General features: G+C 46.4%; 5 protein-coding genes across 5 annotated transcripts; 4 read left to right on the plus strand and 1 right to left on the minus strand.

Moving 5' to 3' along the window:
• Positions 1-42: 42 nt before the first annotated feature.
• Positions 43-1,444, minus strand: I203_100605 (uncharacterized protein; the record flags this gene model as incomplete). Its single annotated transcript, XM_019150431.1, has 3 exons — positions 43-165; positions 310-626; positions 763-1,444. The coding sequence occupies 3 exons, from the start codon at positions 1,442-1,444 to the stop codon at positions 43-45; spliced, it is 1,122 nt and encodes a 373-aa protein (XP_019000397.1).
• A 335-nt stretch (positions 1,445-1,779) lies between these two features.
• I203_100606 (uncharacterized protein) lies at positions 1,780-3,163 on the plus strand (the record flags this gene model as incomplete). The annotated part of the gene is made up of 2 exons (XM_019150432.1): positions 1,780-2,594; positions 2,845-3,163. 2 exons carry the CDS (start codon positions 1,780-1,782, stop codon positions 3,161-3,163), a joined length of 1,134 nt encoding a protein of 377 aa, XP_019000398.1.
• A 2,225-nt stretch (positions 3,164-5,388) lies between these two features.
• I203_100607 (uncharacterized protein) lies at positions 5,389-6,186 on the plus strand (the record flags this gene model as incomplete). Its single annotated transcript, XM_019150433.1, has 2 exons — positions 5,389-5,989; positions 6,077-6,186. The coding sequence occupies 2 exons, from the start codon at positions 5,389-5,391 to the stop codon at positions 6,184-6,186; spliced, it is 711 nt and encodes a 236-aa protein (XP_019000399.1).
• Positions 6,187-6,462: 276 nt separating this feature from the next.
• I203_100608 (uncharacterized protein) lies at positions 6,463-8,022 on the plus strand (the record flags this gene model as incomplete). The annotated part of the gene is made up of 2 exons (XM_019150434.1): positions 6,463-7,749; positions 7,882-8,022. The coding sequence occupies 2 exons, from the start codon at positions 6,463-6,465 to the stop codon at positions 8,020-8,022; spliced, it is 1,428 nt and encodes a 475-aa protein (XP_019000400.1).
• A 990-nt stretch (positions 8,023-9,012) lies between these two features.
• I203_100609 (uncharacterized protein) lies at positions 9,013-13,855 on the plus strand (the record flags this gene model as incomplete). The annotated part of the gene is made up of 4 exons (XM_019150435.1): positions 9,013-10,035; positions 10,117-10,936; positions 10,994-12,363; positions 12,425-13,855. The coding sequence occupies 4 exons, from the start codon at positions 9,013-9,015 to the stop codon at positions 13,853-13,855; spliced, it is 4,644 nt and encodes a 1,547-aa protein (XP_019000401.1).
• Between the last annotated feature and the right edge of the window lie 2,318 nt (positions 13,856-16,173).

Here is a 16,173-nt window from a genome sequence, read left to right on the forward strand (position 1 = left end):
GTATGCGTTTAGATCTAGACGACTGAGCGACGTTCCAATCACCTATACGATCTGCATCTTATCCTGTCGATCGAGATAATCCAACGGTCGGGTTTTACATGTCAGTCTTTCTCGTTTGTCTTGCGGAACGACGAGTTGTTCCAACGTCTCGGCGACTTCTCCGTCCTGTACGTTGCAACGGGCACATATGATTATTGAAGATGGATATACCATGAAAAACCAAGAGACACGATAAAAGTTTGGGAACAGAAATAGTTGAATGAGCCTATGCCACATTGTTTGACATGCAATGGAAACTCTTTCACTTACCTCTCCTGCTCTCCATTGATAAGGTACCCATGGATCCTCCTCCTCCTTCTTGCTCATCCACCACATTTTGTTCCTGAAGTCTTTGATACTCCCACTCCCATCATTATCCTCTTCGTCCAATACTTTCCTCTGTTGTTGTCTGAGATCTTTAACAGGTTTCTTCTTGGTACTCTCATCGTCTGAGTCACCCCCACCCGTCCCGCCATTGGCTGTACGTCGTGTGGATCGTTCTTTGGCTTTTTCATCGGCATCATCGAGGTATCCAAGGGATGTTCGGAATTGATGAAGTTTTGAGACAGGGTGGAGATGAAGGGCGCCTACATTGAATATCACAAATGATTATCAGCCAAAATCTCAAAATATCGAAACCATCCCCCATGTCATCATGTTCAAAACGACCATGGGAGATTCTCATGAGTGAAGATAGAATCTGTATTCCATGAAACCACTCACCATCTCTTATAACACCAGAATAATATCCCGTAGCGTTCGGCACAGGTTCACTCCTCAATCTCATCTTATCTCCCCATTTCTCTCTTCCTTTCCCTTTAGCCTTCTTGTTATCTTTATCTTTCTTTGATCCACCTCCACCACCAAATCCATAGCCACCAACAACATCATCATCCCCATTGCCGTTAATCTCTCGCGTATCAGTAACGAAACCTAGATCTCTTGCTCTTTCTTCTCTCCAATAACTCTGACCTGCATCAACCGGAATCTCAATCTCCACTCTATTTATCTTCTCTTTGACCCTGGCAGATATGTACTTTCCCCTATCTCGAGCCCAGGTAGGTATAGTGATAGAACGATGTTGTAACGGATATTGATACAGGTCGATGTTATTGCCTAAAGCCGTGGACATGTATATAGGTAATGTCGCAATAGGTTCGTCATCCTCTGAATCATCTTCATCAGAATCTATATCGATCGCTGGGAATGATTTTGTATTGAGATTGGGTAAGGGTGGAGATGGAGGCGGGATGAATGTTGAAGAAGGTCCAGCGACATCGTGGGAGATAGCTTCAGAAGCTTGGAGTTCTGGTCCGTCGGATTCTCTGGCATCGGGGTAAGAATTGATACTGTCGCTGGTGATTTCCATGGGTACGTCCGGGGGAGCCGCAGCTTGCTCGGACATCTTGATGAGATATTGTGTATATTTCTTGTTTGTTTATGGTGTAAGTCGGATCATGCATGGAATGGACATTGAAACATTTCGATTTCAGAAATTATCTTCTGAGTGGTAGCCGAAGGTGATCGAGGGTTAGGCATGCTCATTTGCATGTAAAGAAGCTTGATAGGCATGCCATTGGCGTCATGCAGTACAAGTGTGTAGTGGCAAAGGATAGCAAGACCGAAAGATGTCGAATCGATATCAAATGCGAATGCGAATCAAATGATAAGTCATCAATCCTGCATCTACCTCTTTTCTCTGTCAAGCAGATCCAAAGCATACACTGAAGCATCGACGACATGTCCAGCACCTCCCAAAGCCCCTCCTCCTCCTCCTCTTCATCTTCGACTCCCACCAATCACCCCGAGCCCACACGTCCATCGTCTTCCTCCACCCCACTACCTCCATCCTCCGATCACAGCACCGATTCAAATGATAATCCCTTCTCATCGTCCAAATTGTTTTCATCGTTATACAACAACAATAATAAGAGAGACCCTTCCTCATCTTCGTCATCGTCAAACTCAAACCCATTGCTACCAGGTATACCAATCGACACCGCATCAGTCCTGGCATCGAAATACGATCCGTCTCTATCTTACTTCCACTCGTCATCTTCCCCTTCTTCTTCATCATCGGAAGATGGTGGTTTAGTGCATAAGGAAATGCCTAGGATACCAGAACGATGCTTTTCGTTCTGCACGCAGACCGATGGGGATAGACCATTATGTAGGATGTTCTGCATAAGGAAGAGACCACCTGTTTTATCGCAGAAAGAACAATTACAAAGACTTAGACCGCCGTCTGTCCATCGTCCGACTGCGACTATACCAGTTAAGATCGATCTCGATCAGGATGATGGGATACCGTGGTATAAGAGGCCATTCGAGTCACTCCGAAGAACTGTCACTCCCTATTCATTCATCTACATCAAAGGTACACCAGATGGAGTGATAGGTAGGTATATGGAAGAGCTGGAGTGGGATGACGGAGAATACGATTTTGGTCATTTGTCGAGATCCGTCGTCAGTGGTTCGGCTAGTATGAAGGGGAAGAAAAAAGAGGGTGAAGAAGGGAAATATGGTTGGACATGGTTAGATTGGGGTGAACATGGGTGAGTGTTGAGTGTGAGAACATCATCCGTGATATTCGATATCTTAGATCGGAATGAAACGATCTTCATCTTTTGCTTCTATTACAACGTCGCATTTCTTGCTGTAGATCCTCAGATCATCAGATCCATCATTTGACAATTCCACGGATTGTGATCTGACGGTCGTCGCACCTGTTTATCTCTCTCATTATCCATTATCCATTACTCAAATTGTTCAAGATCATAGTACTGACCTAGCATCCACTCTTAGATCCCTACTCCATCTCCCACTGACAACCATCTTCTACCCCATCCTATCCATCCCTAACACTCTCTCCAACCTTCTCACACCATCTTACAACCTATTGAAACTGTACGAAAAATCATTCGTCGATGGTGGACAGGCGAGATCATTGGAAAAATTCACGGCGGAGATACAGAGGGGAGGAGCGATTGAGATGTTAAATAAGTTGAGTGATTATTGGGAGAAAAAAGTGATTGAGACGAAAGAGAGGAGAGAGGAGATGATGAAACAGTTGAAAGAGGAGAGAAGTAGGAGTGGGGATGTTGAAAGTGGGAAAAATGAGTAGATCGATTGTCCGTCTGTCTGGACTGTATAGTACATCATGTTCATATTCTGCCCATTCATAACCCTTTGCACGAGTAAATGGGGAAAGATAAATTTTATTGAGAGTCGCTATATAGCTCGTCATGAAAATCTCTCTGTGCGAGCTCGATTGAACTATGACTTAAGTAAACAGGTCATGAACCTTGCATTGGATGTATATTCTGACCAGTATAGTACTCATGTATTTGATTCCTCTATCTTCGAAATATTGGATTTGATGACCAGAGTAAGTTAAGTAAAGCTTGCACAGATCGAGACTGCTGCACGTACTGTACCTTCAGACCAAGACGAAGGACAGATCATTGGATCTTCTACATAATTCAATGCTCACCATGAGGCAAGGACTTTATCTTCTGCCCTTTAGGTACAAGCAAGCTATTCCTGTGAACCTTTGATGCAGACACACGGCCCTCATGAGATTCACCATAATCCAGTCGTTGCGCACCTTGATTCCTCATGCAATATTCATCGTCTAAAGTCCAGTGTGATGAGGGCCAGTTGATCTTTTCTTAGCGTTACTTTGGGGATAATTAAGTTAGTATCTGTGCATCTCAGGACGATATCATCTTTCCTTACAGTATTTGTGACTTGGCTTAGATCTTTTTAACGATGTATTTAGCAAGGTCTAGGCTGCATTCTCCCATCGACGACTCTCAAGGCTCTTTCTGCTAGATCCTAAAGAGCGCTGACAAATGGATTTAAACAAGCTCGGAAATTCTCCTCGTCTCTCCTGGACAATCGCTTTCGGGCAGATACCTGATCATGATCATTCGCTGGATAATCCACTTATGTGAAATGTAACGCCCTTGATGAGCATGATGGGTGTAGGAGCAGCCTAACTTGGTCTTCTACTTGGTGGAAGGCAAATGAAGCTGAATGAATATAATGGCTATGAAGAAAGATATTCTCAACGCAAGAACTTTAGTACCCTCAGCTCTCCGTCAGTAGTCCGTTCACGGATGGAGAACTTTACGTCTGCAGTGATCGCTTCTGGCGCTTGCGAACAAGAATCGCACATTCCTGACTGGAGAAGGAATTGAAGGGAGAACCAACTGTAAGGACCTATCGACGGTGTCATCACGCTGCCTTTCCAACTGATTCTTGTATACGCTGTCTCATCTTTGTGGTTTTGTCAGACATCTACTGTACGCAGGCCGTTCAACGACAGATAGATGCTATGGCGACGAGACGTGTAAGGGGAAGTGAGAAGAGGCTCAAAGAGGAGAACAGAGAGGCATAGTATAAGTCATCGTATGATTCAGTTGGTGGTGGACAGGAGGATCCGATGCTCCAGCTTTCCAGCTCTCCAGCTCTGCGACCATGAAGAATACTGTCTCAATCATCAAGCGATTAGGAAGAGTGCAGGTTGTAAAGCATTTGTAGACTTGGCTGGCAGGTTATTTCAGAATCGTACTTGTTTCTGTACTTCTTGAGCTAATATGTACTGTATGGAAAAGTATCACCTCAATATAGAAGAAAACGTATATCCTACGCTGATTGGTTCATCAAGGGGGAATTCCCTTGAGATTTCTATCGCACCACGCAACTTGCCGGAAGTTTCCTGAGCGGAATACCGTACTCGCACTGCTCCGACGTTTTCTGGCCGTAGCGAGTAGACCCAGCGCAAGTCATCAGATCTATGGGCTGTTCAGTGATGGAAGTACGCAAGTCTGTAGCCGTGTGAAGGGTGCGCGGCTCATCTATTTAATGTCAAGGCCGGAGCGTGGTTAAATCTGTGCTGTCCATTATCAGAATTTCAGTGTCCTATCTACAGTAACTCGACCAGAGCGAAGATCCTTTGGGCTTGGGATGGTAAGATTGGACAGACAGGTAATCATTTAGTAGTGACAAAAGGACAAAAGAATGACGTGTGCAAAGGACAGGAAGGGCAAGCAAGGGCAGGGCATCAGGGGGGATGGGGCATAGGGCATGTGAACTAACCATGTAAATCCATTGGATTATCGGTCCAATTACGCCACGATGAGTATGTAGCAAGGATGAGTGAGGCGGTTTGATCTCACCACACCGCAACGAACCATGCGCGCGAACAGCAGCAATAACCGTTTAAACTTCTCTTTCTCCATCAACTACATCATCACACTTCATACATCATACTTCGCTACATACGATCACATCGTACACATATATATATACATCTGCCAGAGAAGGAGGATAGGATAGGACACCATGACAAGTAATCACCCATCAAAAGGCCGTCAGTCCTTACCTCCAATGTCGGTACATTCATTGACGACGCCAACATCATCGAGACATTCGTTAGGTGGAGGTGGTGGGAGTATGATATTATCCTCAACAAGAGTCAAACCGACATCTGCTACCAGTGGATCCGCTGGATCCGGTCTGAGTACGTCCAGATCTATGGGGAATCTCAGAGGGTCCAGTGAAGGTCTGCTGGATAAGGATAAACAGAAACCACCAAAGAAGAAGAATAAGAAAGGTATGAAAGGTTGGGCATGGGTTGTGGAAGATGAAAATGGAAATATAATCGATGCTCCTGATTCCGAAGTGGACGCTGCTGCCGATGCTGACGGTGGACCCGGAGCTGGAGCTGAAAACCCAACGATCAGTAGAAGTAGAGATGGAGGAGAAGAAGATGAGATGACTGCTGTGGAAGATTCCAATATTGGAATCAGAAGTACATCATCGATTCATCAATTGATCAATCAAGATGAAGCAAATGATGACAAACCAATATCAAGATTATCTAATAGTACGATTGTGCAGAATGATAATGATTTGTATGCTAGTTCTCCGATGGTTTCTAGAGGTGAGTATCATGCGAAATCACAAGTGGAGCGTGGCATAGCTGATCAATGTATTTGTTTCTCATACTTCCCATATCGCTCGTACACAGCCTCCACTGCGACTGCTGAGATCATACCTTCCAAACGCACTAGGAAGAGTTCCAGTCCTGCCGTTGCTCTCACACCGAAGGATAGCGTTAATCATGATGAGGGTGAGTGACTGAATGGAAGGGTCTGAATGCCACACCATGAATGATGGGGATGAGTCAACTTTGTCCACACGAGTACGACACTTCGGAATCACCATCCACCCATCCATCCATCCCCCGTCATCCCAACCTTAACATACATATACATATAACACTGATCATTTCGCTAACCATCTTTCTCTTATCATCCCTTCTTATATCTCTTCACTGCCATCATATCAATAATCACAACACTTTGTATCTCTCATCCTTACCCGTCCTATCGATGTACCTTGCATCAAACAAACATGACACCTGAACGTCGTATCACTCGATCTCGTACCGCTGCTCAACGTCCAATACCCATCCTTCGTCCTCCATCTCCATCTCCATCGTGTTCTCCTACCCCTGCACCACTGATTATCCTCGATGTCCTCAAACCTGATTCACTTCCATCTTCCCGTGAATCTTCGCCTGATCCGAATTCCGATGACGATTCCGACGTTTCCTCTTCTCTCTCAGCCCTGAGCTCCGCTGCTGCTCAGTCCGAGTCAGATTCACCGGCACCTACACCTGCTGCTATCCTCGCCACCACTACCACTCAAGCACTCAATTCTGTCAAAGCCGATACTCACACTAAGAAGAAACGTAGGACCTCTCCTCCACCACCTACCACCAATCAAACAGCGGCACCAGCGCTGGTGCGAGCCACTTCCACACCAAAAGTCCCCACCACCACTGCGGCTGCTTCTGGCAAATCCAAGGCACCTCGAGTATCGACTGTCGGAGCTACTGCCCCCACTAGAGCCCAGAAGGCACTGCTGGTCAGAGAATCTAATTCGACCAGTAGAGCAGGTTCTCAACATGTAGTAGAGGACGATACACCCTTACCTTTACCTCCGTCTAGAACAGGTATGGGAGAAGGTGCTTTCCCTACACCTAAAGAATCGTATCTAAGACAGGAGAATTACTTTTTGAGGAAAGAAGCAGAGTACATCATCCATCAAGCTGAAGTGCATAAGAAGGAATTGAATAAACGTAAAGATCGAGATGAGAGGAATGGAACTACTTTAGTTGAGGGAAAGAGGAATAGGAAATCAATCAATTACAACGAAGATGAAGATGAGGATGGTGATGTTGATCTGTCAAATCATGAAGATGAAGATGGAGATGATTCGGAAGGTGGACCTGGACCGTCAACATCTATAGCTAGATTGAAAAGACGTCAATCTCAATTGAATGGCAATAGAAATGGGAATGGACATGGATCAAGCTCTAATGAAAGAAGGAGATCGTCTACCACGAATATGAAGTTTCCTGAACCCGTGAAAGATCAAAGTTTTGAAGGACAATTCAACCAATTGCAAAAAGAACATAAAGCTAATATCTTAGCTGAAAAAGCCGCTGAACAATCTCGACCACCCATATTCCCCAAGAACGCTAGACCGACAGTCGTTCTTGCTAATGGAACTGTCAATGGTATTGGAGGAAAGACCGTACCGAGAGATAAGACTGAGAGGACTTATCAAGAGGGATTGAGTGGGTTGAGTAATGAGATGGAGATTGATGCCCAGGGGTTTGTGGATAATGTTAAAGTGAGTAACTCTTCTCGACAAATCATCTTTTTAACCCTGTATCACATTGCGATTGTGATTGTAATCGTGATTGTGATAAAACGAATATGTCGAGGAATAGGTTGTTGACTGATGTGTCTAATGATGTAACAGGAAAACCTTCGTGCGATCTTGAAATACTATTTCCCAGAACGATCACCCCGTCGAGATGCCTTTTGTGAGAGGATAGGGCGAGGTCTGGCACAGCTGGGCTGGGAATTGACGGATAATGCAGACGCTGCTTTGTTACCTTGATCCCGCTCACTGGATCCATCTAAATGTCTTCACCTACCAACCAATCTTTCTTGGTGGGATGAACCAGAAGTTGTACATATGTACTGTACATACTTGCCAATCTCTCAGTTGTTTTCTTGTGTCATCTTTTTCCTGAGTTTCTTGGATACTGTCTGATTGGGTTTTGTCACGAATGAAAGGATGAACGATTTTGGAGGATTATAGTTATAGTGCGTGAAATAAATAGGATAGATAAATAGGTTGTAATGTGATGCAAATAGTTACCTGCTTGCTACGAGTCTCGGGTGTTCTCTATTTCTTTTGTCCTCGATCTCACCCAAGTGTATACTGCTCATCTACCTACTGGCAGACGACCTTGACCAACCTCTATCCATGCTTGGGTATGCATGCAACATCGGTGAGTCATACTATAGACTGCACGAGTGAGCAGGTAGGTGTTCGCCACAATAAGCAGGAGCAGGTACAGCCAGTCATTCTGGGATAAAATGGATAAAATGGAATAAAATGATAGATGTAAATATATATTTCATTCTGTGTGCACGCGTCACAGTGAGGAGTAAGTGAGTAAGGGACACCACACGCACACACACACACATACCGAGGCAGGACTGACAGCTGTAACTGGCGAATGGCCGATGATAATTTCAGTATTGGATATTTCAACATTTCAATCTCATTTCAGCATTCAGCACACAATCAACAACAGCAACAACAACGACAACGACATCACCCCCTTCTTCTTCATGCTGGGGGAGGGTACCGTTCAGCATCACTAGCATCGACAACGCACGACAAGGCTATAACGACATAGCAAGTCGCACGAACGATTCTACATCCTTCCTTGATGAGATTCTGACGACAAAGAAGCAATCAAGATTCCCCGGTACATCTCAAACATCCACTCCACTTCTTATAATACTTCTCAAGGCGCACCCATATACCCACTAGACAGACGTTGATCAGATCAGAGGAACGAATAAACCTCTCAAAATGTCGCAAGAAACAATACGATCATCATTAACCGGGGCCGCTCGACCTTCCGCTCATCCGCGTCTACATGCCTTGGCCAAACCGTATTCACGTCCTTCATCATTCTCAGGTTTGTCTTCTTCGGCAACGATGACCGACCTGGCCAATATATCCTCTTCTCTAGGTGGGAATGAAGGATGGGACGAATCACCCACCAAGTCACCCAGTAAGACTACTCGACCTGGATTATCAACCTCCTCAAGTTATGGTAGTTTACCTCGATCAGGTTCAGATAGCTCCCTGTTCTCTGGGATCAAATCTATATTCTCTAGACCATTGCAGTGGCTAGCCACTCCTGCTCGCGCTAGTGGAAGTGGGAACGGAAGAGATTCGTATAGCTCGTTTGGTCATGATTTGGAAGATCAGTCCTTTAGTCAATCACCTTCGGTGAAAAGGTCTAGAAGAGGCTCACCTTCACCTGAAAAGCAAAGAGCTAAGAGACGTAAAGAGAATGGTACTGCTACTGCTGCTACTACCACCGCTACTAGCAACGAATACGAACCTGAACAACAAATACCACCGTTCGAACTTCATGGTAGAGCAGTCTCAGGATTCATGCTACCACCACTATCACCCAATGTCACTCTGAAACCCAAATCTCACTTACCTATACCTCAACATGTCACCAACAATACTCGCACAAACTTCTCTAGACCATTGGGAAGCAGTTCGTCATCAGGATTATCAAGTTCCAAATCGATGTCGTATCTGGATCCACCTACTGATGTGTTGGGAGCCTCTTCGCCCAGAAAGGCAGGTGGGATGCTGACTAGATCAAAGAGGGTCGAGTTGAGTTCTCTGGTAGATGATCGTGATCGTGATGAGATGGAAGTTGAATCTTCGAGTCAAGGGAATGATGGTGGAAAGACTTGGAGTCCTTGGAAATCACGTTATTCGACTGCCGGAGGAGCTGCCTCCTCTGCCGCCAATGTTAGACCCACCACACCAAGTAGGAATACTCCAAGTAGACTCGGTTCCAGAGATGTGAGTGACTTTAAGCCATGCTTATAGTAGCGGCCTTCGGTGCTGCTTGCGAGACATGATGAGCTAACAATCCGCTTCTAGTTCAAACTCCCCTCTGCATCACCGTTCAAACCACCTCCATCACCCTTACATGGTCAATCGCCTCATATAAGCAATGCCGCAGCTTCAACTTCCGGTCTTACAAGATCCGCTACCACAGCCAACATCCGCAGAGCCGCTAGTGTAGCTTCTGATGTCAGCATGGGTGGGGGTTTGACTAGATCGGGCAGTGTAAGGGGTTTAAGGCAATCGGGAAGCATGCTATTTGGTAGTGTCAATGGAGATAGGGAGAGGGATAGGGAAGATGATAGGATGAGTGTGGATGGGGAACATAGACAGAGGGAAGGAAGTGTGTTGGATTGGTTCATGAAAGATCGCTGGGATGGGACTGCTCGACCTGGCTCTCCCGCTTCTATCGCTGCTTCCAGACGACTGGGCTCAGCTGGACCTTCTCTATCCCATCCACCAATCAGGAAAGGTCAGCTGGTATGGCACGAAGAAGAAAAAGCTTTCGTCCGCGAGAGTGACCTCCGAGCTGCTCAGGCTCCACCAGCAATACATAAATCTGAAGCCGAGAGGATATTGTATACACTCGAATCAATGAGGAAGACTCCCCTGACTGATGCTCGGAAAGGCGAATTACCTCCTGTGACCATTGGCCAATCGTCAAGAACGATGAGAAAGACAATAAATGTACCCCTTGCGACGGCTGCTGCTGGAGACAGCGCGAAGCAGAGGAGAGATAAAGACAGACTGGGTGGGGATGATAGAGTTTCGATGATGATCAGTCCGTATGGAAGGAGAAAGGTCGCGGATCAACAGGCTAGAGAGGAAAGGAGGTCTAGGATGGCTGAAGATAGAGGTGAGCTAGTACAATCAGTCTTGCCCGGTATGAAAGCTTCTAATCGTCTCATGTCAGACTACCGACCCTCACCTACGCCCACTGCTTCAGACGTCCAGAGTCAAGCTTCAGATGTGGAGATGGAACCACCCAGCTCACAGAAATCAGCTTCGCCTGCCCCTCCCCCAACCCCTCGTCGCTCATCCAGATTAAAGAGAACCACGGGTACCGATGAAGACGTTCCCACGCCCAAGGCTAGCAGGAAACCAAAGCGTGGTGCATCGAAACAACCTGAGCCTGCACAGGAAGAAGAGCAACCTCAACCTACACCTAGAGGAAGGAGGACGAGGAAGACGACGGTCGACAGAGGAACTTCACCCTCCCCTCCTCCGCCTGTCCCTACCATCACTGCTACAGCTCCTTCTCCAGGTGGACCAGCCAACACCTCGACACAGACAGTGTCTTCGTCGGGTTACCAACCTTTAGCCGATGGCGAGAGATCGAGAGGAGGTTCTTCCCTACGAGCACGGTCAGATGTCACAAAACGTACTCATGTCGGAGCAGCCAGCTACTCTCGATCGGCTACACCTTCCTCTGGACGATTTTCAGCTAAAGAAGAAGATTTACCAGATATGGACGAGTTGGAACAAGCCAAGATACCTTTACCTTCTTTTTCAGGTATCTCTTTCGCTGGACTCAATCCTACACCGCCTGCGACATCGAATGGCTCATCGACATCTGTGACCAATCCAGACGTTCCGAGCGCTCCTTCACAGTCTACTACTGCTCCGTCCTCTTCTCTGAACGTTCCTCCACCTGGTCGAAGGCCGGGTGGTCCGCTCGCTCGAGTCGGCCTCTCCTCCACAAGGCCAAGAGCATCGTCACCTCTTGCAGGAGGATCCATAGTTGCTCAACCCGAATCACCTGAGTCGGCATCAAAAGCTGCCAAACCGGCTGAGCCTGCTCAAGCACCTGCGAATGGTTTCTTCACTCTGAAAGGATCCACACCGACAGTCCCAGCAGCCGGGTCAACGACTCCTCTGGGTAAACCGCCAGCCTCGTCTTTCTTCTCTGTGCCAAGTACTGGTGCGACGAACGGGGAATCGAGTAAAGATAAATCGTTCTCGTTTGGTTTAGGTAAACCTCCTGCTGAGACGGAAAAACCCTCAGAAACAACATCGGGATCAGGTATACCTGATTTCTTTGGTAAAAAGTCTGCGCCCCCATCTGGAACTGCTACGCCAACATCTGTCCCAGCATTCGATTTTGGTCTATCTAAGAAAGCAGCCGAAGAACCTAAAGCCCCACCAGCTCAATTGCCTCCTGCCACGTTCAGTTTTGGTAAACCCGCTGAGACCGCTACTCCTCCTGCGACTAACGGTGGAGGATTCAGCTTTGGTGTGCCAAAGGAAGCAGAGAAGAAGAATGGTCCGACTCCCTCTTTCTCGGTAAGTGCCCAGTCATGCCTTTCAAAGTTGAAAATATTGATTTCTTTGTTTTGTTCTTCAGTTTGGATCGAGCAAACCTGCCGAAGCACCTAAACCTGCCTTTTCATTTGGATCTTCCGACAAGCCTGCCGAACCTGCGAAATCCACATTCAGCTTCGGAGCTCCTGCTACAACTTCTGCCCAACCCGCTAAACCCACTTTTTCGTTTGGTAATCCATCCACTTCAACTGCCGCAGAGAAGCCCGCTGAAACTGCTAAAAACTCTTTCTCATTCGGTACCCCGTCGACAACGGATAGTCCAAAGGCTGCTGAGCCTGCCAAACCTTCTTTCTCGTTTGGCTCATCAAGTGCAACCACTTCCAAACTTGCTGAAGCTACTAAACCAGCTTTCAGTTTCGGAGCTACTTCGACAACGCCTGCATCAACTCCTCCACCCTTCGGTGCTGCTGCTAGTACCAATGGTACATCGTCGACGGCGCCTGCTCCTGGTGGTTTCTCATTTGGAAAGCCTACTGAAAAGAAGGATACCGCGCCAAGCAATCCATTCGGCGGTAGTGCCCCTGCTGGTGGGTCAGGCTCTACTGGCACGGGTTTCACCTTTGGTGCCTCAGGAAGTACGAGCACAACGACGCCCTTTGGTGAAAACAAGGCGAATGGTGATACTGCCAAGTCCAACCCTTTCGGAGGTGCCAGTACTACACCTGCTCCAGCTTCTGCAGGATTCGCTTTTGGCGCTTCATCATCTTCTACGAAACCTAATGAGTCTACTTCGGGATTCGGTTCATCAGCACCTGCGGCAGCTTCACCTTCCAATCCCTTTGGTTTTGGCTCATCAGCTTCAGCTACCACTTCTCCAGCTCTAGCACCAACATCTAATCCGTTCGGACAACCTGCTCAGACTGCCAGTAGTCCCGCGACCACCTCTACACCGTCGTTCACCTTTGGACAGTCCTCGTCTACACCGGCAACTTCATCAGGCTTCGGTACTTCGGCTCCTGCTCCTGCCTCTACAGTTGCATCCAATCCATTTGGCCAACAACCCTCATCTGCCGGATCGGGTGGATTCAATTTTGCCTTTGGTGCTGGTGCCAGTGGAAGTACATCCAGCCCTGCACCTGCCCCTGCTTCAGGTGGATTTACTTTCGGTCAACCTTCCACTACACCTTCGACGCCTACCGCGACAAATAGTACATTCACTTTTGGTAATCCTGCACCGACTACCCCTGGTGCTACATCCCAATCATCGTTCGCATTCGGTACAGGCGGAGGTGCACCTCAATCAACCACACCTGCTGCTCCTCCCGCCTCAGGAGGATTCTCATTCGGTGCGCCCCCTGCCAATCAAGCGACCGCACCTCGATTCGGTAGTCCTGCGCCCGGGCCCGCTGACGGAGGTTTCAGTCTAGGTGCGAGCGATGGGGGTGTACCGGGAAGTCCTGGCGGGAGAAAAGTAAAAGGATTGCCTAATAGAAGAGGGGGCGTCAAGCGATAATGGGTTAGTTGGATGGTAGGATCAGGAGACAGGGAGTTATTTCGTCTATTATAATATATGTAATCATTCGATTCATTTGCTTCTTGCTTTCGTTACAGGTTTCGCCATGATTCTTATATTATGTTATATTTGGTAACAAAGTAGGTAGGTAGATGAACTCATCATCATCAATATCATCATCGGTAGGTAATACATCAATCTCAATCACTTTAGCTAAAAGGTAAAAAATGAACCAAAGTACATAGCATTTTTTCTTTTCGTTGTTCCTCTCATATAGTCTCGTATAGCTCTTGTTCTTTCAGGAATATGAATGTGAATGACAGAGTGATGGACTGGGATTTTGAAGCTTCCAAATACAATAGAGGGATATAGTCACATGAAATGCATGATATCTCGCGGTAATGCTGGCATTGGCTGAGACTGCGAGCACAACCCGACACATGCTTGATCCAACTACCTGATCTGATAGAGAAGGAAAGAAAGCAAGGAAGCAAAGAAGACCAGTTCAATTGTCCATCTGCATATCCCAAGAATATAAACCTGAACATCTTTATCTTGTAACAATTGGAAAATGCCGAGCCTGATGGATGGAAGGGACGATATAAATAACTTTTTGCACTGTTCCGTTTTAGTTATTACGAGACACCTCTCTCCGCGTCACAGGTCATGCCTCGTACTTCCATGAAACCGAATGCGGTACAGTATGTACAGAGTACAGTATAGTACTGAATACCTCGGATGTAAAATTCATGATCATCAGGAACATGACATGACAGTACTACGAGTACTTCCGGATCCGGAATTACCACCAGTGCCACTCCGATGAGTACCACTTACATCATGATGATCGTCAGACGTAACTGACATCTTAACGAACCCTGACATGTGATCCTGAATGATTTGCTTTTCGTTCATTACATGTGCATGGACATGTGCATGGACATGTGCATGAAGTGTACAGTGAGGATATGTGATAGTCTGAAGGAGTGCATAAGCATGACGAAGTTTTAAGGTGTGGTGGTTGATTGGAGAAGGACGCCATGTAAGGAAGAACTCGATGTGGCTTTCTCGAGGCGTTTTTGGAAGCTCCAGAAGATGGTCCCTTTTTTGGGATGATCCAACGCTCTATCGCTCGATGATGATGATGTTTGGTCCCCACATGATGTCAAGATAGATTGGCGCTTGGCTTATGAGGTGTTGAAGCCGTACAACTACAACATGTAATAGGCCACACCCAATGTACCTCCGAACGGAAGTACTGTACGTATAAATCGATTGACAGGGTGAAAGCACTTTCTCAAAACAGCTACCAAGGGATGGATCTGTAGTCCGGTGCCCGCCTTAGGATTGTAGTATTCGACCACAGGCAGAAGCGTCTTGTACGATCCTGCAATACGATTGACAGCCTCGACAGACACGAGTCACAAGATATAATAGGTAATTTTGATGATATCAGATCCGCTGTATGCAGAAGAGGCTCGGTCTCGTATATATATATACAACAGCGCTTTTACCACGATCTGCAAGTAGATGGACATATGCCGTGAGACTTCCGATTTCATAAGTTGTGGAAGGTATGCGCATGAAGACTTCTATTCATTCTTTGTCGTGCTCGATCATAACATGTCTAGCTTCAAAAGCAGTAAATCAAGGATCGCCTAGGCAAGGCTACGCTTAATTACTGTTCTGTTGTTAGGCTTTTGAGTTTATCCGTACCCGAACCCTTGCTATACCGTGATGGGGTCCCGAGACCCTGTTGATTGTATACAAGTCGGTCCATCAAGCCAGAGCAACAATTTCAGGGGTTTCGTGAACTGTAATTATGGTCGATCACCTTTTCTATTGTAACATCCTTCTCAATTCAGTTTCGGTCTGTACATGTACTCCTCATTCCTTCCTTATACGGTAAAAGTATTAGGTTACCGAAACAAAACATCTTTGTACCGTACCAGACAGATCAAGCAGGCAATCATTACCCCTCCTTCCTATTCATTCCATTACATATCAACGATGTAGTCTATTCAATTCAAATCCTTTCAACTTCCTGTTTATACCGTGCCATACCATATCATACCTGAAAAAGCCTCTCCGGATCAGTCAAATCAAGCCAATGCTGCAGAGGCTAGACGTACAAATGCACATTCCATCTTTAACGGCATTTGATGTGCGAGGTGTCAAAAATACAGTTACCGATCATGGTATAAATCTTATTCAAAAAGCAAGAAGTGATCGAGATGTGCATGTCTCAATTACGTTAATTACTCGTCGGTGGTTTCGGCTGTTCCTGTTCCTTTTTTCCTTGTCGTCGTAATACATGT

The sequence above is a fragment of the Kwoniella mangroviensis genome, assembly GCF_000507465.2.
Source record: "Kwoniella mangroviensis CBS 8507 chromosome 1 map unlocalized Ctg01, whole genome shotgun sequence".
Classification (NCBI taxonomy): domain Eukaryota; kingdom Fungi; phylum Basidiomycota; class Tremellomycetes; order Tremellales; family Cryptococcaceae; genus Kwoniella; species Kwoniella mangrovensis.